This window comes from Dipodomys merriami, unplaced genomic scaffold (assembly GCF_024711535.1).
Source record: "Dipodomys merriami isolate MVZ:Mamm:240054 unplaced genomic scaffold, mDipMer1.0.p SCAF_2, whole genome shotgun sequence".
Lineage (NCBI taxonomy): Eukaryota > Metazoa > Chordata > Mammalia > Rodentia > Heteromyidae > Dipodomys > Dipodomys merriami.
Genome location: NW_027203381.1, coordinates 69,062,827 through 69,089,848, shown reverse-complemented (window position 1 = coordinate 69,089,848; position 27,022 = coordinate 69,062,827). Strand labels below are relative to the sequence as shown.

General features: G+C 42.1%; 1 protein-coding gene across 1 annotated transcript; it reads right to left on the bottom strand.

The window, feature by feature from the left end:
* Window positions 1–1,131: 1,131 nt before the first annotated feature.
* Window positions 1,132–25,578, bottom strand: Rnf168 (ring finger protein 168). Its single transcript, XM_070029935.1, has 6 exons — window positions 24,678–25,578; window positions 15,859–15,935; window positions 12,419–12,598; window positions 9,766–9,875; window positions 8,827–8,908; window positions 1,132–4,231 (listed from the first exon to the last, which is right to left on the bottom strand). The coding sequence occupies exons 1-6, from the start codon at window positions 24,976–24,978 to the stop codon at window positions 3,290–3,292; spliced, it is 1,692 nt and encodes a 563-aa protein (XP_069886036.1). The 5' UTR covers window positions 24,979–25,578; the 3' UTR covers window positions 1,132–3,289.
* Window positions 25,579–27,022: the final 1,444 nt, after the last annotated feature.

Sequence of the window (27,022 nt, the reverse complement as noted above, 5' to 3'; positions counted from 1 at the left end):
GTAAAGTCCATGAGACTCCAATTATCCACCAAAAAGCTGAAAGTAGAGCCTGTAGCTCATGTGGTGTGCTTGCTTTCCTAACTTTTGACTGATGGGTACCCTTCTGTAGAAGTAAACTGTCTTGCCAAATTCCTTTTAAGTTGGTCTCTAATCCATGAGACCCCCCCCCCCAACATCAAAAGCCATTTCCAAGGCAAAGAGGATTACAGTTTGAAGCTAGTGGGGATGTGGCTGGGCGTGGGGGGGGGGGGGGTGGTCATTGAGACTATTAACAACCAAGAAGCTGGAAGTAGGGCTGTGGTTCAAGTGGCAGAGCATCAGCCTTAAAAAAAAAAACTAAGGGAAAATGCCCAGACCCTGAGTTCAGGCCCCAGTACCAGTGGGGCTTCATACATGACTATATACACACATGGATGTGCACACATACACGAAGGGTTTTGATTACTAGAACTAGGGAAGAATGGGCTAAGTGAGCAGGTCTCAGAAGGAAAGACTCTTGCTGGCACCTCTGAAATTTTCCAGCTAGTCTACTTGGAGAAGAGTTGAAGGAATTTAGAGGCTGAGGTCAACTGGCATGGCTGAAGTAACACTGGTAGGAGCAGTATTAATAGGAAGCCAGCTGGCAAAGGAGACTGGGATTTTTTTTTTTGGGGAGGGGGTCCGGTCGTGGGGCCTGAACTCTGGGCCTAGGCGCTGTCCCTCAGCTCTTCAGCTCAAGGCTAGCACTCTATCACTTGAGCCTCAGCACCACTTCTGACTTTTTTCTTTTTTTGCTTATGTGGTGCTGAGGAATGGAACCCAGGGCCTCAGGCATGCAAGGCAAGCGCTCTACCACTGAGCCACCTTCCCAGCCCCTAGGCTCCAGTTCTTTTATTTATTTATTTATATATTTTTTTGGGTCCGGTCGTGGGGCCTGAACTCTGGGCCTGGGCGCTGTCCCTCAGCTCTTTAGCTCAAGGCTAGCACTCTACCATTGAGCCATAGCGCCACTTCTGGCATTTTTCATTTTGTTTATATGGTGCTAAGGAATCGAACCCAGGGCCTCAGGCATGCAAGGCAAGCGCTCTACCACTGAGCCATCTTCCCAGCCCTAGGCTCCAGTTCTTAAACTGTAGTAAAATAAAACAAGTCAATTTTTAACTTTAATCTTTAATTTTTCAGATTCTTATGTGTAGCTTTAGAACTCAGAGAAATTAAATATTCTAACATATCTTCCACAAAAATGAAAGAAAAAAGCAGTACAGTCCCCTGACAAAAAAAATTCATTAGTTTCTAACTAAAGGCAAACATGGCAGGAATGACAGAAAGGCTAATTAAAGAAATGAAAAGTTATTTTAAACCAACTTCAGTCAGGAAGACTTCTTCACAGACAAATTAGTAGTTAAATAATCTTAAATTTGTCACACCATGGGCTATTTTGTATGTTTCAGGATTTAGACAACTTTCAATTCAGGAGTTGATTTGATAAGACTGATTTCAGTTTAGTCTGTTCCAGACAAATTTGGTTTCTGACTATATTTCATTACAATTATTATATAGAGGGCAATTTTTTTGAGAAAGGACAAATTGAATTTTGAGTTAGAATTTTATTTTTTTTTGTTGGTCGTGGGGCTTGAACTCTGGGCCTGGGCGCTGTCCCTCAGCTCTTCAGCTCAAGGCAAGCGCTCTACCACTTGAGCTACAGCGCCACTTCCGGTTTTCTGGTGGTTTATTGGAGACAGGAGTCTCACGGTCTCTCCTGCCCAGGCTGGCTTTGAACCGCGATCCTCAGATCTCAGCCTCCTGAGTAGCTAGGATTACAGGCGTGAGCCACCAGCGTCCGGCTTGAATTAGTATTTTATCCATCATTACCCAATCAATATTCACACAGATGCCATAAAGTATGCAAAGAATGACAGAATCTTTTTTTTTTGGATCCGGTTGTGGGGCCTGAACTCTGGGCCTGGGCGCTGTCCCTCAGCTCTTCAGCTCAAGGCTAGCACTCTACCACGTGAGCCACAGCCCCACTTCCAGCTTTTTTCTTTTTGCTTATGTGGTGCTGAGGAATGGAACCCAGGGCCTCAGGCATGCAAGGCAAGCGCTCTATCACTGAGTCACCTTCCCAGCCCCAGAATGACAGAATCTTAACAACAAAATTTGGAAGGAAAAAAAACTGATGGTACATGAAAATACCAATAACTTAAAGCTAGAATTCATGCTAGAAGAGCTTATTGTTTATTGATATTAAATGGATTACTAACACAACAGCAAAAATGCTATTAAGACTATTGTTGTTTCTACTGATGAAACTAAGGCTCAATAGACTGTCAGTTAAACGTTACTAAATAAAATCAGTGCTTTGTGATTTTACTTTCGAGGACAAGATTGATAAACCTCATATATCATTTCCTATTTTTGCCTATAAATACATGCTTGTTCCAGCTTCCACAACATAATGTGATAGAATTGTCTTACTGTCTTTTTTTATTTCTGGAATAGCAGATTCATAGAAACACAAATTCCCAAAAATTCAGATAAGTAGCTTTTTTATATTAGATACTATGGTGTCAAAAAGCTGTAAAACCAAAAATATTTTGTCATTTAGCAAAGAATGTTCTGCCAAAAGGAACCTGCTCTTCATTCTAGACCTACTCCCTAATTCCCTGGTTTGGTTCCAACTGCAAGCCACCCCATCTAGCTCCTTCCCAATTCAAACTGTCCTTTCCATAAATACTTTGGTTTCTTTTCTGTAAATGAATTCCAATTTTCCAGAAAACTGATTTAATATTGATCCCATAAACCATTTTAACTCAAAGGAAACAATATAATACTTAAAATTTACATTGAGATGGAAAATTAATGTTGTACGTTTCAAGTATTTCCTAGGCTTTTAAACTCTATGTAGATTTCTTAACCACTTGGTCTAATATAATTTGCTTTGATCACGGTTCATGATAAAAGGTGATAGGCTGCTATAAAACATGAAATCTTGAGAACAGCTTTTCAAGAGTTCTTGGACTTTGACTAAGGCATTTTATGTCCATAAGGATGGCAAATTCAGTACTCAACACAGTTACTAACAATGGAAAAGATAGAGGCACCTGTTAACTACTGAGTTTTACAGAAACACATTTATACATTCTTCCCTTGTAATGACAATCCTTAATGATAACAACTATGACTGCAGAGCAGAAATAACAACTATGACTACGGAGCAGAAATTTACAACAAACTTGTGAGGATTCTTTAATAGAAAAGACAGCTTCATATCCCAGCTGTTAGGTTACAAAATACTCCTTTTACCCTTGCATTACTGCTTGTATCTCTGAAACATTTGAAAAATACTTTTCTGTGAATTACTAGGCTGAAGGGAATGAGTACTTTTATTTACATTACAATTATCTCTGGCAGAATTTGGCATCTTTTTTCCATTGGCTGAATATTTCAACTGGCTTTTAGAAGAAGGCTGCTGATTTTCGTCTCTTGAGCTTTTCCCCCGTTTTGAACACTCTGAATCAGTTTGTTTCTTGAAGTTCTTATCTTTGGAATATCTCTTCTGTCCATCAAGCAGTTTTTCTGGAGGTGAGGATATAGCACGTAACTGATACCCATCTGGAGATCCTTTTTGCCGGTTTGGCATCATTTGTTCTTTATCCACTTCCTTCTGAAGTTGCAATGCTAATAACCTGTCCTGCTCTTCTTGTTTATGTCTCTCAAAAAGTATATGCTCCATATCTATCAGTTTTTGTGTAAAATTTTTTTCTGTTTCCTCTTGATCTGAGAAAGATTTGGGGAACATTTTTCTTCTTTTTGAAGAAAAGCATAAATCCCCAACTGCTTCAAATGAGGACTCATTTTTCCTTTTGGAAATATCATTACTGGTCAACAGGTGGGACTCTTTATTTTCTGCGGAATCTGTGCTGTCTCCAGTCTTCTGCATCCTACCTGACATACTGCACCCATTCTCTGTGATGCCACAAGGTGTAAATGTAGCTTCTTTAGAATAGGTTTTACGGCCTTCAAGACTTCTGACACGAAGTTCTTTGTCACGATTACTTGATCTCGTTATGACTCTTCCTTCAAAGCACTGCTCCCCATCACAGGTACGTAACTGTAGCAAAGGTGACTCTATTGAGGACACTGCAGCTTGCTCCTGAGTTTCAAGGCATATCTGTGGAGAAAGTGTTGGCATATCTTCTTTGGCTCTAGTGTCTGGCCATGTAGGGCTTTTGACATCACTATTGTCAACTTCCTGTAGAAAACAAAAACACCAAGTATACAAGGTGAGAACATTAAATTATAATTCCAAATACATAGACACTATAGCCAAACAGTCACTGAACATACTTTTACCAATACAGTATACTCTGTCTCTTTCCTTAACAATGTTAGGGATAATAGCCGGGCGCTGGTGGCTCATACCTGTTATCCTAGCTACTAAGGAGGGTGAGATCTGAGGACCACAGTTCAAAGCCAGCCTGGGTAGGAAAGTCCATGAGACTCTTTATCACCAATAACATCCCCTCTTCACCCACACCAGAAAACCATAAGTGGCGCTGTGGCTCAAATGGTAGAGAGCTAGCCTTGAGCTGAAGAGCTAAGGGACAGGGTCCAGGCCCAGAGTTTAAGCCCTATGACCGACAAAAAACCAAAACAAAACAACAATATTAGAGATAAATCCAAGACCTTGTGCATGGTAGGCAAGTATCCTATTTCTGAGCTACATTCCTAGCTCCCTTTCTCTCTTCCTTTATTTTTTGGTAGCATTGAGGATTGAAATCTGGTGCCTTTTTTTTTTTTTTTTTTTGGGGGGGGGGGTCTGGTCGTGGGGCCTGAACTCTGGGCCTGGGCGCTGTCCCTCAGCTCAAGGCTAGCGCTCCACCACTTGAGCCACAGTGCTACTTCCGGCTTTTTTTTCCTTTTTGCTTATGTGGTGCTGAGGAATCGAACCCAGGGCCTCAGGCATGCAAGGCAAGCGCTCTATCACTGAGCCACCTTCCCAGCCCCTAAATCTGGTTCCTTGAACATCCTAATTTTATTTATTTATTTAGTCAGTCTTGGGGCTTGAACTCAGGGCCTGGGCACTGTTCCTGAGCTTCTTTTTGCTCAAGGCTAGCATTCTACCAATTAAGCCACAACACCACTTCCAGCTTTTTCTGTATATGTGGTGCTGAGGAATCAAACCCAGGGCTTCATGTATGCTAGGCAAACACACTACTGCTAAGCCACATTCCCAGCTATGGGCCTGGGCCTGGGTACTGTCCCTGAGTTCTTCAGCTCAAGGCAAGTGCTCTACCTCTTCAACCACAGCCCACTTCAGGTTTTCTGTGGTTGATTGAAGATAAGAGTCTCATGGACTTTCCTGTCCAGGCTGGCTTTGAACCATGATCCTCAGATCTCAGCCACCTGAGTAGCTAGGATTACAGGCATGGGCTACCAGCACCTGGCCCAGCTATTTTTTTAAAATATAATTTTATTATTTTTTCGTTAATGTGAGGAATTGAACCCAGGGCTTCATGAATACCCAGCCATTAAGCCACATTTCCAGCTCCCTAATTCTTTTTTTTTCTTTTGGGTCCAGTCGTGGGCCTGAACCCTAGGCCTGGGTGCTGTCCCTCAGCTTTTCAGCTCAAGGCTAGTGCTCTACCACTTGAGCCACAGCACCACTTCTGGCTTTTTTTCTGCTTATGTGGTGCTGAGGAATCGAACCCAGGGCCTCATGCATGCAAGGCAAGTGCTCTACCACTGAGGCACCTTCCCAGCCCCACTAATTCTTTTTTTTTTTTTTTTTTGCCAGTCATGGGGCCTGAACTCTGAGCCTGGGCGCTGTCCCTCAGCTCTTCAGCTCAAGGCTAGTGCTCTACCACTGGAGCCACAGCACCACTTCCGGCCTTTTCTGTTTATGTGGTGCTGAGGAATCGAACCCAGGGCCTCATGCTTGCAAGGCATGCACTCTACCGCTGAGCTACCTTCCCAGCCCCTCTTTTCTTTCTTTCTTTTTTGGGTCCGGTTGTGGGGCCTGAACTCTGGGCCTGGGCGCTGTCCCTCAGCTCTTCAGCTCAAGGCTAGCGCTCTACCACTTGAGCCACAGTGCTACTTCCAGCTTTTTTCTTATGTGGTGCTGAGGAATCAAACCCAGGGCCTCATGCATGCAAGGCAAGTGCTCTACCACTGAGGCACCTTCCCAGCCCCCACTAATTCTTTCTTAATAGAACTTTTTATTCTGTGTGTTAATTTAGATTTAGGCATTCTTTTTTTTTTTTTTTCTTTTTCTTTCTTTCTCACAATACTGGGTTTGAACACAGGGTACCCAGCACTTGTTTGCTTAGCAGGCTGGTTAATTGGAGATGAGTCTTAGACTTTGCTGCCTCTGGATCTCATCCTCCTGAATGGCTAGGATTTCAGGTGGGAATCACTGACATCTGATTCTGCAGCATTTCTTACTCTTGGTAGCTCTTTTATAAACCAATGTGATTTAGACTGGCCAAAAAAAAATTTTTTTTTTTTTTGGGGTCCAGTCACGGGGCCTGAACTCTGGGCCTGGGTGCTGTTCCTAAGCTCTTCAGCTCAAGGCTAGCACTCTACCACTTGAGCCACAGCGCCACTTCTGGCTTTTTTCTTTTTGTTTATGTGGTGCTGAGGAATCGAACCCAGGGCCTCATGCATGCAAGGCAAGCGCTCTATCACTGAGCCACCTTCCCAGCCCTAGACTGGCCAAATTTTTGAATGCTCATTTAGTTTGCTGTGTATATGACATGGGGTAAGAAAAATATCCTAGCCTACAATGCTTCTTCCTTCAACTCTCAGTATGAGCTTGAATCTTTCACTATTTTATTCATTTACTTTAGGAACTGTAAGAAAATATCCTAAATACTTTCCTTAACTGGAAAACAGGCGTAATATAGATAACCTTATCTTTGCAAATGGATAGTTGAGATAAAGGTGAAAGATGATACTTTTTTTTTTTGGGGGGGGGGTCCAGTCCTGGGGCCTGAACTCTGGGCCTGAGCGCTGCCCCTCAGCTCTTCAGCTCAAGGTTAACACTCTACCACTTGAGCCACAGCAGCCACTTCCAGCTTTTTTCTTTTTGCTTATGTGGTGCTGAGGAATTGAACCCAGGGCCTCAGGCATGCAAGGCAAGCACTCTACCACTGAGCCACCTTCCCAGCCCAGATGATACATTTATTATTGGCAAGTAGTAAATGTCTATTAAATGTTAGTATAAAATACTTAGCTGAAATGAAAAAGTTAGGAATATAAGGAATGAGTTAACAAAATTTCTAGGTAGGAAACTGACCTTGGCATGAATTCCCTTTTCCCAGTTCTATTCTCCTGACAACATAACAATGTAAAATATCACTCATATGGTGAAAGACTCCTGACCAGTGAACTGCATTCATGGCAGAAATATGAATGCTCTAAAAATATTTACTAGGAAGCCAAAGCTTAGTATGACTTGTACTTCTTCTGAGTAAGTATGATTCTTGTTAGGACTCCTAGACATAAGTTATTAGTAAGATATAGCTGAATTCTTTTTTCTTTGAGACAGGATCTTATACCTGAGATTGGCCTCAAACTTGGATCCTCCTTGCCTCGCCCCTGAGTGCTGACATTATCACACCTGACAGAACTGATTTTTATGAAGTATGGGACTTGAATGGTAGCACACTTGTTTGATTTTGTTTCTACGCTATTAATTAGGCTCTTAGCTATGAGGACTCCTGATGAACAAAGACATTCTTTTTTTTTTTTTGGGTCCGGTCATGGGGCCTGAACTCTGGGCCTGGGCGCTGTCCCTCAGCTCTTCAGCTCAAGGCTAGCGCTCTACCACTTGAGCCACAGCGCCACTTCCGGCTTTTTTCTTTTTGCTTATGTGGTGCTGAGAAATCGAACCCAGGGTCATGCATGCAAGACAAGCGCTATACTACTGAGCCACTTTCCCAACCCAACAAAGACATTCTTGATGCTACCCTACTAACATGTTTTATTTCCCATCTTCGAAAATTCTGAGCGAAGCTGGTATTTCAGTTCTGGTTTGAGTTTGATTATCTAGGTGAGGAATCAGGAACTATGACCCATGGACCAAATTTAATTTGCTGTTTTTTTGCCAGTCCTGGGACTTGAACTCTGGCCTGGTTGCTGTCCCTGAAGTTCTTTCACTGAAGGCTAGCATTCTACCATTTGAGCCACAGCATCACTTCTGGCCTTTTTCAGAGTAGTTTATTGGCAATAAGAATGAGGCTGGGACGGTGGCTCAATGGCAGAATGCTTGCCTCACATGCATGAGGCCCTGGGTTTGATTCCTTAGCACCACATAAGCAGAAAAAGCCAGAAGTGTCACTATGGCTAAAGTGGTAGTGTCACTATGGCTAAAGTGGTAGAGCACTAGCCTTGAGCTGAAGAGCTGAGGGATAGTACCCAGGCCCAGAGTTCAAGCCCCATGAATAATGTCCAGGCCCAGTGTTCAAGCCCCATGACCGACAAAAACAAAACAAAACAAAACAAAAGTCTCAGACTTTCCTGCCCAGGCTGGCTTTGAACCATGATCCTCAGATCTCAGCCTCCTAAGTAGCTAGGAACCCACTAGCTAGAAAAAAGGCTCATTTCTTTTCATACTGAATAGCATGAACAGCTATCAGAGACTGCATTGACTGCAAAGACTAAAATGTCTCTTCCTAGTCCTTCAGAGAAAAGATTTATTGAGGCTTAATCTACATGAAATAAAGATGACTAAGAAAAGGTGTTCCATTAACCACAGTGCCTTTAAAACTCAGCGAACTACAGGTATCAGTAATATCAACCATTAAAAAACTTGCCTAACTAAAGACAGTGTCAGCATTAACATACCTTAGATACGGAGTTTTTTCTATCTTCTTGGACAACCTCAGGCTGTGATGCTGAATGAAATTGAGACTTAGGTGACAAATACCTTAAAAAAAGAAGTTGATCAAAATCTGAATGTATGCAACTGACATAAAGGTAGATGAAGTATTTCTGCCAGAGATTGTGTGGCTGACTAGGTGATTTATCAGAGTGTATGTCAAGGCATTTGAGGCTAACACCAGGACAAAACTTAAAAACCTCTGAAAATTGTAGGTCAGTTGAGTATGGTTCATTGGTAGAGTGGTGACTGCCCAATAAGTGTAAATAAGGCCCTGAGATAAAACCCTTTTATCACTAAAAGGGGAAAAAGAGATTTCAATATATTACTATAACATGATAACTGATGTTTGGGTAAATATCTTTAATGCAAAAAGAGAAATAAATTTAAGTGTTGACCAGGATGTGGAAAAATTGGATTTCTGGCAGGAATATAAAATAATCTATATGCCAAGTTTTAAAATTCTTTCAATGAACATATCTATGTGGGACCAGCTTTCTTTTCACTAAATTTAAACAGAGAAAAAGAAATCTAACTGGTTAATTTTGTGAAAAGGGGAATAATATGGAAATCCTGAGCAAGCAAGATAAAAAGTATAAGCTTGCCAAAATAAGAAGCTAGGTAAAAAGCATGCCAGCTTTCCCTTCTCTCCACATGACAGTCAAGAATTAAATATGTAATTTACTTCTCTTCACTTTGCTACCAGGGCTCTGCAATTGCTAAGCAAACATTACCACTGAATTACAACCTTAGCCCCTTCATTTTTCACTTTGAATCAATCTCAGACTATCTTCAGGGTTTCACGTAGAGCACATGGACAAACTCTGATGATCAATGGTCTATATGAACAAAAAACAAAGGCACATAATAGGTGGTCACTAAATAATTCAGTCATGTTCACTTACTTCTGAATATCTCCAGCATTTTTTTGTTTGTTTTTATTTTTCTTTTGTAACTTGGCTGTAACTGGATCAGATTTTCTGGCATTCAGGGGAGAAGCCTCATCGAAATTGTTCTTCAATGTGAAAAGCATAAAAGGTATTAATAAAGAGAACTGAACAAACTAACAAACTGAACAAACGGAACTAACAAAATGAATCAGACTAAATTCAGATTTTCAGGAATCACATATATATACATAAGTTTTACATATTCTTTGAAGAAGTCTGAACATATAGAGTTCTCATTATTTGCTAAATAATAGATAGATCTCAGCCTTCTGAGTGAACAACTATTGCCCAAGCTGTTTGGAGTTTTTTATCCATACAAGTTCCTGTAACTAATCATTTGCAGACACCAAGGGATGCCTGTGTAAATAAAACTAAGACCATTCAGGTTTGACCTAATGAAATTACATACTGCTGTGCAGTATGAAGTCATGAAGACAGTAATCCCATTACCTAAGTTTCATGTAATTAGAACTAGCTTAATTTATAGGGAAAAATTTAAGAAGCTGTGGGTATACCTGTACTAAAAGTTAGTTTTACATAGAAATAAGTTTGTGGGCTGGGAGTGTTGCTTTGTAGTAGAGTGTGTGGCTTTGCCTAGCATGCATGTAGCCCTGGATTCAATTCCATGGTACCACATAAACAGAAAAAGCTAGAAATGGTGTTGTGGCTCAAGTGGTAAAGCTCTAGCCTTGAACACAAAGAGGCTCAGGGACAGAGTCAAGATCCTGAGTTCAAGCCCCAGGACTGGTGAAAAAAAAATCCTGATTGTTTACCATCACAAAACTTTTTTACATTAAACTAAAAATTACTATAAAATTTCAGTAAATCTACTACTCTTATAATCCATGTAAAAAATAGGAGCAGATATTTGAAAAACAAGGTACAAGTGACTTTGAATTCACTTCAACCTATATTCTTCCCTATTTACAGTGATCCATGTCTTCAATTTCTTTATTTTGTATGTTTCTCAATACAATCTACTCAAAGTGAGAAAAGGACATTGAGTCCACAAAGCTTGAGTATATAATTATAAATGGTAATATTCTCTCTTTTTTTTTGCCAGTTGTGGGGCCTGAACTCTGGGCCTGGGCGCTGTCCCTCAGCTCTTCAGCTCAAGGCTAGCGCTCTACCACTTGAGCCACAGTGTCACTTCCGGATTTTTCTGCTTATGTGGTGCTGAGGAATCGAACCCAGGGCCTCATGCATGCAAGGCAAGCACTCTAACACTGAGCCACTTTCCCAGCCCCAAATGGTAATATTCTCAAAAAAGAAAAATATCAATTCTAGTTATACTTTATTTTTGCCAGTCCTGGGGCTTGAACTCAAGGCCTGGGCACTGTCCCTGAGCTTCTTACTCAAGGTTAGCACTCTACCACTTGAGCTGCAGTGTCACTTCTGTTTTTTTCTGTTTCTGTGGTACTGAGGAATCAAACCCAGGGCTTCATGCATGCTAGGCAAAGCCTCTACCACTAAGCCACATTCCCAGACCAGTATACTTCATTTTAGTAAGTATAGTCTAAAGTATATGCTGTTTGAAAGTAGACAAATTATTTTGAGATATACTCTAATGTGAATATCTCAGGTATCCTCAGATGATTGTAGAGATTATAGTTGCTAAGGCTCATCTTCAGAGATTCCAATTCTAATGATTTAGAATGAGAATTTGCATTTTACTGGAGTTCTACATAGCCAGGATCTGGTGGCTCACATGGATTTCTAGCTACTCAGAGGGCTAAGACTTGGAGGATTGTTGTTTGAATTAGCTGGCTCAAGAGGGTTACAGCCTTGAGCAAGCAAGCAGGGCCAAGGTGAAGCCCTGAGTTCAAGTTCTGGTACCAAAGAAAAAAAATCTAAGTGATTCCACAAGGTCTCATAAGCTAGGGTATCATTATCCTTTGATTTTAAGGTATGTGTTTTTTCAGCCAGGCACTGGTGGCTTATGCCTATAGTATCAGCTACTCAGGAGGCTGACATCTGAGGATTGCAGTTCAAAGCTAACTCCAGGCAAGAAAGTCTGTGAGACTCTTATCTCCAATTAACCAGAAAACTGGAAAAGTGGAGCTATGGCTCAAAGTGGTAAGGTGCTAGTCTTGAGCAAAAGAACTCAGGGACAGTGCCCAGGTCCTGAGTTTAAGCCTTACAACAGATTTTAGATTTTTTTTTAAAGTTTGGTTTTTGTTCTGAGATATGGCTCAAGTGGTAGAGCATACGCCTAAGAAATGTTAGGCTCTTAGTGAAGTAAAAACCATACCACTCACACACAGTAAAAATATAGTCATGAGCTGGGAAGGTGGCTCAGTGGTAGAGCGCTTGCCTTGCATGCCTGAGGCCCTGGGTTCGATTCCCCAGCACCACATAAGCAAAAAGAAAAAAAAAGGCCAGAAGTGGCGCTCTGGCTCAAGTGGTAGAGCGCTATCCTTGAGCTGAAGAGCTGAGGGACAGCGCCCAGGCCCAGAGTTCAGGCCCCATGACCGGACCCAAAAAACAAAACAAAACAAAACAAAAAAATATAGTCATATGGTTTCTACTTACAGAGATAGCTTCTTCAGTTTTTTTGAAAATCAAAGCAATAGAAATGTTACTATTTCAGTTTGCTCCTAAAACTTACAATATTAATGCTTAGCCTTCTTGCCAGTTCTTCATCACTTTTAAGTTGCTCTTCCATCTCATTTCGTCTTTTTTCTGCCTGTCTTTTTTCTTCCTCTTCTTCCTCTGCCAGCAGTCTCTGTATATACTCTTCACTGGCTTTATTTTCTTCTTCCTCAGTGGCTCGTCGTTCTGCCTCCACCTTAAGCATGATTAATAAAGGTCATTCTTTTTCTTTCTTTCTTTTTGTCAGTTGTGGGACTTGAACTCTGGGCCTGGGTGCTGTCCCTGAGCTTTTCAGTTCAAGGCTAGTAGTGCTTTACCACTTGAACCATAGCGCCACTTCTGGCTTTTTCTGTGTATGTGATGCTGAGGAATTGAAGAGAGGGTTTCATGCATGCTAGGTGAGCACTCTACCAGAGCCACCTTCCCACCCTAAACTTTTCCTGGCACTCTACCAGTTGAGCCACTTCCAGACTTTTGCTAGTTAACTAGAGATAAGAGTTCTTATGGACTTCTCTGCCTGGGCTGGTTTCAAATAAAAATTCTCAGATCTAGGGCTGGGAAGGTGGCTCAGTGGTAGGACGCTTGCCTTGCATGCATGAGGCCCTGGGTTCAATTCCTCAGCACCACATAAGCAAAAAGCAAAAAACCGGAAGTGGCACTGTGGCTCAAGTGGTAGAGCTTTGAACTGAAGAGCTGAGGGATAGCACCCAGGCCCAGAGTTCAGGCCCCACCACCGGACCCCCCTTCTTCCCCCAAAAAATTCTCAGATCTAGTTTTATGAGTAGGTAGTATTACAGGCATAAGCCATCAGTGTCTGGCTCTCTAAACTTTTTAAAATACTGCAATAATAAGGACTGGAATTGTGTTTTTAAAGACAAGCATTCAAGTATGACAATATACTATGTTTTCACCATTCAAAATGCTATTTAGTAGTTGAAACTTAAACTATTTAACATCATTTAATAAAGTGACCAAAATGTAAAAAAATAAAAATACTGCAATATTTCATAATAATAGTAAAAAGAACCAATTGGGAATAACTGACCTCAAATCTAAAGAGGCACATTCCTCCAGAATAGTTCAAGCAGGTTCACTTCAGAAGTCTGTCCTAGAAATTTATTTTTTTTTTGGGTCCGGTCATGGGGCCTGAACTCTGAGCCTGGGCGCTGTCCCTCAGCTCTTCAGCTCAAGGCTAGCACTCTACCACTTGAGCCACCATGCCACTTCCGGCTTTTTTCTTATGTGGTGCTGAGGAATCGAACCCAGGGCCTCAAGCATGCAAGGCAAGCGCTCTACCACTGAGCCACCTTCCCAGCCCTGTCCTAGAAATCTTGAGACTGAGAAGACCCATACCTTTTTTTTTTTTTTTTAATCAATCATCAGTTTCTACTACACTGCCACACAAATGTAGTTTTTCTTGGAAACATTTGATTCAATGCTTGGAATGCCATCAACTGAGTAAGGTAGGCTTACCTTCCTGAATCAAACCCTAGCAAAGAGGATAGAATGATCAACACTGCCTTCACTAATCAGGACCTACCTTTGAAATCAGTCAGCAGGCAGTGCCCAACAGGCAACCACTATGGCAAGTAAGTACATGATAAGTAAAGGAAAAAAACAGAAGTAAAAAAACAAGTAGCTGGGCAACAGTGGTTCACACCTATAATCCTGGCTACTCGGGAGACTGAGTCTGATGATCGTGATTCAAAGCCAGCCCGGGCAGAAAAGTCCATGAGACTCTTATCTCCAATTAACCATCATGGCCAACCAAAAAAAAAAATCAAGTAACTTTTTTTGTATGTGCTATTTCTGGGGCTTGAACCAAGGACCTGGGAGCTGTCCCTGAACTTCTGTGCTCAAGACTAGAAACTCTACCACTTGAGCCACACTTCCATTTCTGTTTTTTTTTTTTGGATAATTAAAAGGAGATAAGAGTCTCACAGGCCTAGGAAGCCTAGGCTTGCTTTGAACCATGATCCTCAGATTTTAGCATCTTAAGTAGCTTGGATTACAGCAATGAGCCACTGGTGCTCAGCTGAGATAGCAACTCAGGTTCTAAGAGCTATAGTAATGCTTACAGTCACTAAACTAACTGCCTAAAAGAAATAATACAGCCAGGTGCGGTAGCTCATGACTATAATTCTACTTACTCAGGAGGCTGAGATCTGAAAATAGTGGTTCGAAGCTAGCCTGGGCAGGAAAAGTATTGAGACACTTACCTCCAATTAATCAGCATAATGCTATAAGTGGAACTGTGGCTCAAATGGAAGTCTTGAGAGAAAAAGCTAGAGATAGTGCCCAGATCCTAGCTACTGGAGTATGCACATGCATACACACTTAAAGCTTTTGCTGCCCTCCCAGTAAGGATAGAAACCAGTACTTTGTGTATACTACACAAGTACTCTACATGTGCTTCTTTTGGTAGTGGTGGTACTGGGGAACAGGTACTTGTACTTTGTTAGGCAGGCACTCTATCACTTGAACCACACCCTATTATCTAAAAAGTTTGTTTTTTGTTTTTGTTTTTGTCAGTCCTTGGGCTTGAACTCTAGGCTTGGGTACTATCCTTGAGCTTTTTGCTCAAGGTTAGCATGTCTATCACTTGAGCTACAGGTCTACTTCTGGTTGCTTTTTGGCCTGGCAGCTGTTCACAAGTCTTTTTGTGCTCAAGGTAGCATTCTACCACTTAAGCCACTTCCAGTTTTTTTGAAGAGTCTCATGGACTTTCCTGTCCAGGCTGGCTTTGAACCATGATCCTCAGATTTCAGTCTCCCAAGTAGCCAGGATTACAGGAGTGAGCCACTGCCTAAAAAGTATTTTTCATTGCAGTTATTATTAGCCTGTAATCCCAGTACTAGGGAGGCTGTGAGCTTGAGGCCTGCCTGTGAGTTTGAGGGTAGGTTAAAGGCCAGATTAGATTAGTGAGATCCTTCCTCAAAACATCAAAATCAAAAGAAGAAAGAAAATGTGGCTATTAGAAAAATTTCACTTATACAGTGGCTTTCCAGTATTTCTACTGAACAGTACTACTATCCAGCAGCAGGATACAAAGGTGTTCTGGAATACAAGGTGTTCTGGATCTATGCTAGTGAGACACTGCAGTAAGCACTATACTTTTCCTGCTTAAGTATTTCCTACTTAGCCCTGTGTGTATTCCTCATCTTAACCAGTAATCTCCTATCCCTTTCCATCCTTGCAGCTCAAAGTTCAGAACAATGAAAGAAATCTCCATACTTAAATGCTTAGGGATCCCCACTAAATAAGGACACCAATTTTGTATAAGTACATTAAAACTAGTTTATGACTATTTTGAATAAATCTTTTAAAATAGATCCCTTATAAAATACATTGAAATCACTTATTTTTGAATATATAGTAGTAACACAAGACTATGAAACTATATGTAAAATCTCAGACTGAAAACACAACAGAAAAAAAGAACTATTCAGCGCCTACCTTGCTTATTTCCTCTTCATATTCTTTCCTCAGTTCCCCAGGTTTACTTAATAGACGAATTGGCTGATAGCTGTCAACTGTTCCACATGAAAAAAAAAAATAGTATTATGGGCAACGCAGAACTTTATAGCTAATCTTTCCTTTCCACTAAAATTAACAAATATTAAGGCAAAATATAATTATTAATAGTTATAGTAATACTATCTTCTTGTAGAATTTCCATTTTCAAATGCTAGAAGTGTTTTTGCTCCAGGTGGCATAATATGCTTAATCCTTTCTTTAGACATTATTACTGGAGTTAATTTTAATTCCATAAAACAAAATACTGCAAAGTAACAACCAGAAAAAACAAACAGGTAACTACTTCCATTAGGAAATTCAAGCCCATTGCTAGACTTTTTTTTTTTCTGTCTGAGACAGGGTCTCAAACTTGTTATTTGATGCTTACTTTTGCTCACTGGCTGGCCCTGCACCAACTGAACCACACTCCCAATCTGACTTTTTTTCTTTTTCTCTTTTTTTTGGGGTCGGTTTTGGGGCCTGAACTCTGGGCCTAGGTGCTGTCCCTCAGCTCTTCAGCTCAAGGCTAGAGCTCTACCATTTGGACCACAGCATCACTTCTGGCTTTTCCTGCTTATGTAGTGCTGGGGAATAAACCCAGGGCCTCATGCATATGAGACAAGCACTCTACCACTGAGCCACCTTCCCAGCCCGACTTTTTTCTTTCTCAAGAAACTTGAGCCAGATACCAGTGGCTCACATCTGTAATCCTAGCTACTCAGGAGAGTAACATCTGAGGATTGCAGTTTGAAGCCAGCCCAGGCAAGAAAAGTCTGCAAGACTCCTATATCCAATTAAACACCAAAAAGGCTGGAAATGGAGTTGTGGCTCAAGTGGTACAGCACTAGCCTTGAGCACAAAAGCTTAGGGATAGCACTCAAGCCCTTTGAGTTCAAGCCCTAGGACTGGCATGCCCACAACCAAAAAAAGAAGGAAGGAAGGAAGGAAGGGATGGGGGATGGAAAGAAAGAAGAAAACCAATAATTCCAGATTTGTGAATTCTTTCCCTTTAAATGTTGGCACTCAATGGTCATAAAACAAAACAAAAACAAAAACATATCTACAACCGGGCGCCGGTGGCTGAGATCTGAAGATCACAGTTCAAAGCCAGCCTGGGCAGGAAAGTCCCTGAAACTCTCATCTCCAATAAACCACCAGAAAACCGGAAGTGGTGCTATAGATCAAGTGGTAGAGCACTAGCCTTGAGCTGAAGAGCTGAGGGACAGCGCTCAGGCCCAGAGTTCAAGCCCCATGACCGACAAAAACAAAAACAAAAACACACATATCTACAGATTTTATAAGGCCTATAGGCCAGCAATTTGCAAATTCTACTCTAGTGGGACTATTCCATAACAAGTTTGGACAGCATGGACTCTGGATTTGATCCTCACCACAGCAAAACAACAACAAAAACAAAACAAAAAAACAAACAAACAGGGGGCTGGGAATGTGGCTTAGTGGTAGAGTATTTGCTTAGCATGCATGAAACCCTGGGTTCAATTCCTCTGTACCACATCAACAGAAAAAGCCAGAAGTGGCTCTGTGGCTCAAGTGGTAGAGTGCTAGACTTGGGCAAAAGAAGCTCCAGGACAGTGCCTAGACCCTGAGTTTAAGTCCCAGGACTGGCAAAAAACAAAAAAACAAAAAGACACCACCCCCCCTCAAAAAAAAAAAAAAAAAAAAAACAACAACCCAGCAACAGTAACAATTAAAAAAAAAAAAAAACAGTAAAAATAACCAACTTTTAGCTCACAGGCTAAGATCTGAGGATCTTGGTTTGAAGCCTGCCTAGGCAGGAAAGTTTGTGAGACTCAGCTCCAATTAACTACCCAAAAGCCAGAAGTGGGGCTGTAGCTCAAGTGATAAGAGTGCTAGCCTTGAACACTGAACACTTGAGCACTGTTATGGACAATGCCCAGAACCTGAATTCAAGCTCCAGGAACAGCACACACATACAAATAATAACTCTTGTTTTGTTGGTACTAGGTTTTATACCCAGGGTCTCAGACTTACTAGATTGGGGGTGAATTACACTTGCAGTTCTGTTTTTCACTAGTTATTTTTTTTATTTTTGTCTATTTTTAAATTTTTTGTTTTATTTGGTACTGAGGAATCAAACCCAGGGCTTCATTCATGCTAGACAAGCACTCTACCACAATAACCAAAAGGTGGAATCAACTCAAGTATCATCAATAAACTGTGCTGTAGATATAAAATAGAATATTATTCACCTATAGAAAGGAATGGTTATGGGCTGGGAATGTGGATTACTGGTAAGAGTGCTTGCCTAGCATGCATGAAGAGAAAAAGCCTCAAGTGGCGCTGTGGCTCAAGTGGTAGAGTGTAAGCCTTGAGCAAAAACTCAGAGACAGGGCCGAGGCCTTGAGTGCAAGCCCCAAAACTGGCCAAAAAAAAAAAAAAAAAAAAAAAAAAAAAGGAATGGTTTGGGTCCGGTCATGGGGCCTGAACTCTGGGCCTGGGCGCTGTCCCTCAGCTCTTTAGCTCAAGGCTAGCGCTAGTGCCACTTCCGGGTTTTTTCTTTTTTGCTTATGTGGTGCTGAGGAATCGAACCCAGGGCCTCAGGCATGCAAGGCAAGCGCTCTACCACTGAGCCAACTTCCCAGCCCGGTTATGTTTTTAATACTAAGTATCCTCCCCCACCCTCCCAAAGGTTCATGTATTGTATTGAATTGAAAGCTTGATTCTAGCTGGTGGCGCTATTGAGACTCATTAGAGAACTAACTTCATCAAAGAGTTAATCCATTGATGAATTCATATAAAAAGGTTCTGTGGGCTGGGAAGGTAGCTTAGTGGTAGAGTGCTTGCCTTGCATGCATGAGGCCCTGGACTCGATTCCTCAGCACCATATAAGCAGAAAAAGCTGGAAGTGGCGCTGTGGCTTAAGGGGTAGAGCTCTAGCCTTGAGCTGAAGAGCAGTCCCCAGCCTAGAGTTCAGGCCCCAAGACCAGCAAAAAAAAAAAAAAGAAAAAAGTTCTGTTACGAGGATAGGTCTAGTTGAAAGGAGTAGGTCACTGGAGTGTATGTCATCCCGGGCCCCTTCCTGTCTCTTTTGCTTCTCAACTGCCATAATCTGAACAGCTTGCTTCTACCGTGTTCTTTCACTATGATGTTTCTGCCTTGCCATAAGCATAAAAGCAATGGAATCAGTGAATCTTGTTTATCTGAAGTATTTTGCCACAGTTTAAAAAATGTCTAGGGGCTGGTAAGGTGGCTCAGTGGTAGAGTGCTTGCCTTGCATGCATGACTCTGGGTTCGATTCCTCACCACCACATAAACAGAAACAGCCAGAAGTGGCACTGTGGCGCTGTAAAGTGTTATCCTTGAGCTGAAGAACTCAGGGACAGTACCCAGGCCCAGAGCTCAAGACCCATGACCGATTCCCCACCCCCCCCCCAAAAAAAAGTCTAAAAAGAGTGACACATATTAGAACTTGCAAGAATCTTGAAGACATTATGCTATGTGAAATAGACACCAAAGAACAAGTCCTGTGATTCCAACTCATATGAAGTATCTAGTCAAATTCATAGAGTCAGAAAATAGAATGGTACCCAAAGGTCAGGGAGAGGATTAATGAGGAGGTTTTATTTAATGGGTATAGTTTCAATTGCAGAAGAAGAAAAACTGAGATGGATGATAGTTGCAAAAAGGTTAACATATATAATGACACAGAAATGAACATTTAAGGACGGTCATTATGGTAAAACTTTAGGTCTTTTAGCCGCACGCTGGTTACTCATGCCTGTAATCCTAGCTACTCAGGAGGCTGAGATCTGAGGATCACGGTTCAAAGCCAGCCCGGGCAGGAGAGACCGTGAGACTCCCATCTCCAATAAACCACCAGAAAACTGGAAGTGGCACTGTAGCTCAAGTGGTAGAGCACTCGTCTTGAGCTGAAGAGCTGAGGGACAGCACCCAGGCCCAGAGTTCAAGCCCCACGACCAACAAAAAAACAAAAAACAAGGGCTGGGAAGGTGGCTCAGTGGTAGAGCGCATGCCTTACATGCCAGAGGCCCTGGGTTCGATTTTTCAGCACCACATAAGCAAAAAAAAAAAGCCGGAAGTGGCGCTGTGGCTCAAGTTGTAGAGCGCTAGCCTTGAGCTGAAGAGCTGAGGGACAGTGCCCAGGCCCAGAGTTCAGGCCACACGACCGGACTCCTCCCCCCAAAAAAGTGGGTGAACCCCAAGCTGGGTGTACAATCTCAACTACTCAAGAGGTTGATGTAGGCCAGAAAAGTCTACAAAACTCTACCTTCAATTAACCACAAAAAGGCTGGACTGGGGCTGGGAAGGTGGCTCAGTGGTAGAGCGCTTGCCTTGCATGCCTGAGGCCCTGCTTCGATTCCACAGCACCACATAAGCAAAAAGAAAAAAGCCGGAAGTGGCGCTGTGGCTCAAGTGGTAAAGAGCTAGCCTTGAGCTGAAGAACTGAGGGACAGTGCCCAGGCCCAGAGTTCAGGCCTACGACTGGACCCAAAACAAACGAACAAAAAAAAGGCTGGACTGGAGGTATGGCTCAAGTGGTAAAGAATCAGCTGTAAGCAAAAAACCCAAGTAATTGGGGGGAGAATGAGGAAAGGGAGGACACTGATCAAGATGCATTGTATCCATAAACTGCTTTGATGAATAGTTATACACCTTTGTATAACAACTTAAAAGCCGGGCCTCACGGCCTAGTGGCTCATGGCTGTAATCCTAGCTACTCAGGAGGCTGAGATCTGAGGATCGCGGTTCAAAGCCAGCCTGGGCAGGAGAGACCGTGAGACTCCTATCTCCAATAAACCACCAGAAAACCGGAAGTGGCACTGTAGGTCAAGTGGTAGAGCGCTTGACTTGAGCTGAAGAGCTGAGGGACAGCGCCCAGGCCCAGAGTTCAAGCCCCACGACCAACCCCCAAAAAAAAAAAAAAACTACTTAAAGAAAACAGACATTCAGGCAGGCAGATGGAAGAAAAAAGCATTATGCCTTTTTTTCTACTCTGAAGTAAAAATCTTAGTTTAACAAAGAATGAATGTCCAAGCTAGGTGCCAGTGGCTCATGTAATCCTAGTTACCCAGGATCATCTGAAGATCATCATTCAAAGCCAGTCCATGAGACTCTTATCTCTAATTAACCACCATAAAAGCCAGAAGTGGAGCTGTGGCTCAAATGGAAAAAAAGTCTCAGGGATAGCACGTAGGCCCTGAGTTCAAGCCTCAGGACTAGAAAACACACACAAAAAAAAGTGCAGCTAAGTGTGGTGTAGTACACACCTGTAATCCCTGGGATACTAGAGAGGTGAGGCAGAAGGATCCCAAGTTCCTGACCAGCATGGGCTACATAATGAGATCTTATCTCAAAAGTAAATTTAAAAAATTAATATTGTACATATTGTAGATATATGAAAGTGGAGAACTAACTACATAACTTGAGGGTACAAGTGTAGTTGGGAAAGATGGAAGAGGTGAACTTGACCAAGGTGCACCATACTTATAATAAACTGATTTGTTAAATTGTACAACTAAAGATTATTTTTAAGAATTGTACATATTTGAGTACAATGTAGAAATACTTGCTTTTCCAAAAAGGATGTAAAACTTTATACTGTCATTAGATATAGCCAAAGAAAACAATTCATCTGCCTATGTGTTACTGTGTTATCCTAACAAACTCTTGTGAATGGCTGTAGATAGTTGGCATTTTGCCAGTCCTAGGCCTTGAACTCTGAGTCTGGATGCTGTCTCTAAACAGCTTTTGCTCAAGGCTAGCACTCTACTACTTGAGCTACAGCACCACTTCCAGCTTTTTCTGTGATTCATTGGAGGTAAAAGACTTTTCTGCCTGGGTTGACTTCAAATAACGATCCTCAGATCTCAGCCTCCTGAGTAGCTAGGATTACAGGTCTGAGCCACCAGGGCCCCACCACAATATTCCCTTTCTGTACGGAGAAGAACCTGGTTTATACTTTTAAAAGCTTTGATATGGTGCAAAAACCATGAAACAAGACTACATCTTAACAGATGCAAAGTAGTTTAGTAGGTTTGTGTCACTTCACATAATGCAAATTTTAATAGGAAACTGAAAGAGCCTTCAGATTTTTCAGAAAAAAACTGATTTTTCTCCAATCAGTTCATTTGTACTTTTGAATTCTTTCTACGTTCCTAGAACTAGTTCAATATCAATACTATAAATGATGAGTTGTGCTGGGCCCTGGTGGCTCATGCCTGTAAACAATCCTAGCCACTGAGGAGTCTGAGATCTGAGGATCAAAGTTCAAAGTTGATGGGACTTATCTCCAGTTAACCCAAAAAAAGCTAAAGTGGAGCTGTGGCTCAAGGTAGAGTGCTAGCCTTACAACCTCATTTCTTGAAAACATCTAGTCTTCCTTTTAGGAAGAATATCTGCTTACAATCAAGTGAATTGCATTTTATCATCTACTTCTGCTACCAATCTGCTATTAGTATCTGCCAGCAACATGCAAGTATCCTCTACCATTTTAGTTTTGTGTATGTGCATGTGGCTTGAATTCAGGGCCTCTCACTCTAGCTTGGCTTTTTCACTCAAGACTGATGATGCTTCCTCCACCATTTTAGAAAGCCTTTCTGTGGGCAGGAGATATGGTTTGAGTGGTAGGGTGCCTATCTGGAAAATCTTTCTCCAGATTTTGCATTTGTTATTGTAAAGTAGGGATACTTCTTGGACTTCTGGGGAAAAAAAAAAAAAGCTATCTTTGGATAAATTGCTGTATCACCTAAAGCTGCATTCCTAGATCTTGCAATGTTCTAAAGAGCTCTAGTGTTTTCTGAAGTGGTTTACCTGGAGAACCCAGAAAGATAATTTTCATTTCATCCACCAAATTCATTTGTTTGTAACACTTCCTAATCTTTTTTTTAAACCACCATTTGAAGAGCTTTCTCATGTTTTTTTTTTTTTTTTGGTCGGTCGTGGATCCTGAACTCTGGGTCTGGGTGCTGTCCCTCAGCTCTTCAGCTCAAGGCTAGCATTCTACCACTTGAGACACAGCAGTGCCACTTCCGGCTTTTTCTGCTTATGTGGTGCTGAGGAATCAAACCCAGGGCCTCATGCATGCAAGGCAAGCACTCTACCACTGAGCCACCTTCCCAGCCCTCAAGTTGTTTTAATATATCATTTTCAAACAAAGATCTTTCTTCCCAAATAGATAACCCTCTTTCAAGGTACTTCTCACATTTTGTTTTACTTGAAAGTGAGGACTGCCCGTGTTAACTGCACCTTTTGTATAAAGAACATCAGCATCCTCAGATTTTGTTATCTAAACAGGAGCCTAAAACCAACAACCTCTGATACCAAAGAAAAAAATACACTGAAAATAACTATACTTAGTTATATACTTAGTAACTCTGAAACTATCTTCCTCTGATACCACAGGAATAAACACAAAATAATTGAAAATAACTATTCAAACAAATACAAACTGTAACACATTATATCCATTAAAAAAAACTAAAAATATGTATGAACTTCAAAAACATTGTGCCAAGTGAGACAAGCCAGAAACAAACCATATTTCATGCTTCCTCTTAATAAAATACCTAAACTAGTGAAACTTACAGAGAGTAGAAGAGTGATAACCATGAGCTGGGGTGAAGGGGAGTCACTGTTGAAGGGTTATTTGGATTGCAAAGAAGTTTGTGGAAACTGGTGATGGTCACATTCAGAATGTAACTGATGACACTGAACTGTTTACATAAAAATGGTTAAAATGACAGTTACATAGTTACATCACAATTTAAAAATAATGATGTAGCCCAAACCACTAAATTGCACTTTAAGTGGATGACTTATATGATAATATATCTCAATAAAGCTTAAAAAAAAGGTAACTACCGTTTAAAAGTGGTTGCAATGGCAAATTTTCTTCAATACTTTTTGCCATAATAAAAAAGTAAAAAGCAGGTAGGTACACCACAGAAGAGGCAAGTCTCCCAAAGCTGCGACACAATGCCTAGTGACTTACAGCTCGTTCGGGTGGAGGCAAGTTGGCAGCCAAGTTTTCATTTTCAGGCCCTTGGGGCACCAGGTGGTAACTAAAAATGACTGAACTAGCTGGAACTCACAAGAAGAGGCTATTTTAGGCCCGTTGTATGCTTAAGAGAGAACGAAATGAATGAAGATTCAAGTCGGAGAAAGTAATTGGAAGTAAAAAATACACAGAAACTGGAAGGTGTTTTTTTTTTCTATTGTTGTACAGTACGACCATTTCTCACCTGCTAATATTTGCTTTTCTTTCTTTTTTTTTTTTTTTGGGGGGGGGGTCCAGCTGTGGGGCCTGAACTCTGGGCCTGGGCGCTGTCCCTCAGCTCTTCAGCTCAAGGCTAGCGCTCTACCACTTGAGTCACAGTGCCACTTCTGGCTTTTTTCTTTTTGCTTATGTGGTGCTGAAGAATCGAACCCAGGGCCTCAGGCATGCAAGACAAACACTACCACTGAGCCACCTTCCCTGCCCTAATATTTGCTTTTCATTCGACGAGTCTACAAACGGGCAATTTCCCCTCCCTTTCCGTCATTTTTAACTCAATAAAGAGCAATCGAACTCAGCTGAACAGTTCTCATATGAGCCAAAATTTAATGACTCTTCATCCACATTTTGGGAGCCCATAAATCTAAATCCTCCAAGTGTAAAAAAAAAAGACACAAGAAAGAAAAAAAGCCAATGATTCACTTTTTACAAAAAAAAAAAAAATCGGTGATTTTAGCTAATAAACACGACTGGTTTTACATACCGATTTCCTCTGATTCTTGCCCAGAGATCCTACGTTTGCACTCCTCCGGATAGTGTTTTTGAATCGTCTCCCAGAGTTCCACATTGATTAGAGAATTTCTTCGGGCATGGTACCGCGTCCACGAAGAGACCCGGCGGCGACAGAAGGGACAGCATAAACTGGCCTTCTCCACAGTCGACTGGAAGCATGAATGACACAGCGTGTGGTTACAAGGGAGGGTCACGGGCTCGATGAGGATTTCCACACAGATCTGGCACTGGCATTCCAACAGGGAAGGGACAGCGTCTTTGGATCCAGCCATTTTTACCAAGCTAAGGAGGCCTCGTCAACATCAACAGCTGAAAAACAGACAGTCGTGTTTCCGACCAGCTACCGAAAAGCCGGTGAACTGCCTGGAGTTTGTATACTATGGCCTCAGCGTAGGAGAGGTGAGGCCCGAGGGGCGTTAGCCGCGTTTGGAGGCCGCGCGGCGCAGGGGGCGTGAGGTAAACACAATCGCCCTGCCTGGTGAGTCTGAGCTTTCCGACGACGGGCGTCAGGCGAGACAATTAGTATGGTTTCTGTCAGGCAGCGTGTCTGCCCCTGGGCGGGAGCCCCACAGCAGCACGGGACGCACGGGGGACTCTCGTGAGCCCACACCACGACAAGTCCGCGGCGAGCTCCGCTCCTCCTCACACGGGCGGCTCCGGTGAGAAGCCCTTAGGCCGCCGCTTCGAGAACGCCGCCACTTCGGACCGGACCGCAGGCTACAGCTACAGCAGACCTTTCCGTTCTACCGTTGCCGGGGGGGAGGGGCTGAGCCCCATGTCCCAGCTTTGGGGCGCTCCGAGTTTCCCCGGGCCCCTCAGTCGTGACTCGCCCCTTCCCGCTCACGGGTCTCTCTAGCCAACTGCGCTGCAGCCCGGGCTGTGAGACTAGCGCTTGTGACGTCACAACTGCCCGCCAAAACTGCACTTCCTACCCAAAGAATGGTCCAAAGGCAGATGCGGATAGGACGGTGGGGCGGGACTTCCGGGAACCTGAGTGGGTTTCCCGCCTGGAAGGTTTGGCTTCGCCCCGCCCCCTCCAGCCCCGCCCTACACCACTGCCGCCAGCTCCGCCTAGTTGAAAGGTACCCAACTTCTCTGCGCTCCCTGGGAGTTTTCCACGCCTTTGGTTTCAGAAACTTGCTCACTCTCTAGGCAGAAAAAAAAAAAATCTTAACAAAGACCTGAGTAGTAACTTTTAAAACATTAGCATATATTAGTTGTACAAGGAGGTTTTATTGTGGTATTTTTCCACATGCAAATAATCTATCCCGGTCAACCTCACCCCCCCCATCAGTCTGAACAGTAATTTTTTTTGTAATTCTTCCTTTAGTAATCTTCAGATTATCTTTTTATTTCTTTTAATATCTTAGTATAAAAAAACAAATTACAACAGATTCAGTTAATGGCTTTTATTTGCAATATCAGAACTCTAGAATTGTATAAAATAGAACGTTCTGAGGAAGTGAGTAATGACTGGCTATACACACAGGACAATGGCTGAGGAAAGCAGAAACAATGGTGGGCTGGGGGTTTCAGAGTTTCTGTTCTTAGGGGTTTAAAGGAGTGATTTCTTATGGTGCTTGCTAAAACTGGCCTGTCTGGAGATTTGACTGTTAATGGTCTCAGTATTTTGGAAGGTTTCTTTGAATTTGATATCCTGAATCTTCAGCATGAATAAGTCCATTTGATTTTGTCTGTTTAGTACAAGACATTAGTTCAAACCAATGGACTAAATAATACTTAATATATCTGAGGTAAATATCAGAGAAATTATTAGCTTAATGACTGTCTCAATTCTGAGGGTTTAGTTGGTGTATTGTAAATACCGCAGTATATACCACTTTATAATCATTTCAATCTAGATCAAAATTCTATAAAGTTAATAAGAGCATATGTCACATTTTATGCATTTTGGCTTTAACTCTAGTTGAGGGACTTGAACTCTGGGCCTGGGTGCTTTCCCTATTCTCTTCAGCTCAAGGGGAGTGCTCTACCGCTTGAGCCACAGCACCACTTCCGGTGGTGCTCACAGAGTTTCCTGGTGATGCTCATATCTTAGCCTGAGTAGCTAAGATTACAGGCGTGGGCCACCAGCGCCCGGCCTTGGCCTTAACTTTATGTGTATATTGGTACTGTGCCTTGAACTCTAGGTCTTGTGCTCTCACTTGGTTTTTTCACACAAAGCTAGCACTCTTATCATTTGAGCCAATCTCCAGTTCCAGCTTTTTGCCTGTTAATTGGAAGTAAGAGTCTTTCAGAGTTTTCTACCCTGGCTAACTTTGGATAGGGATCCTCAGATTTCAACCTCCCAAGAAG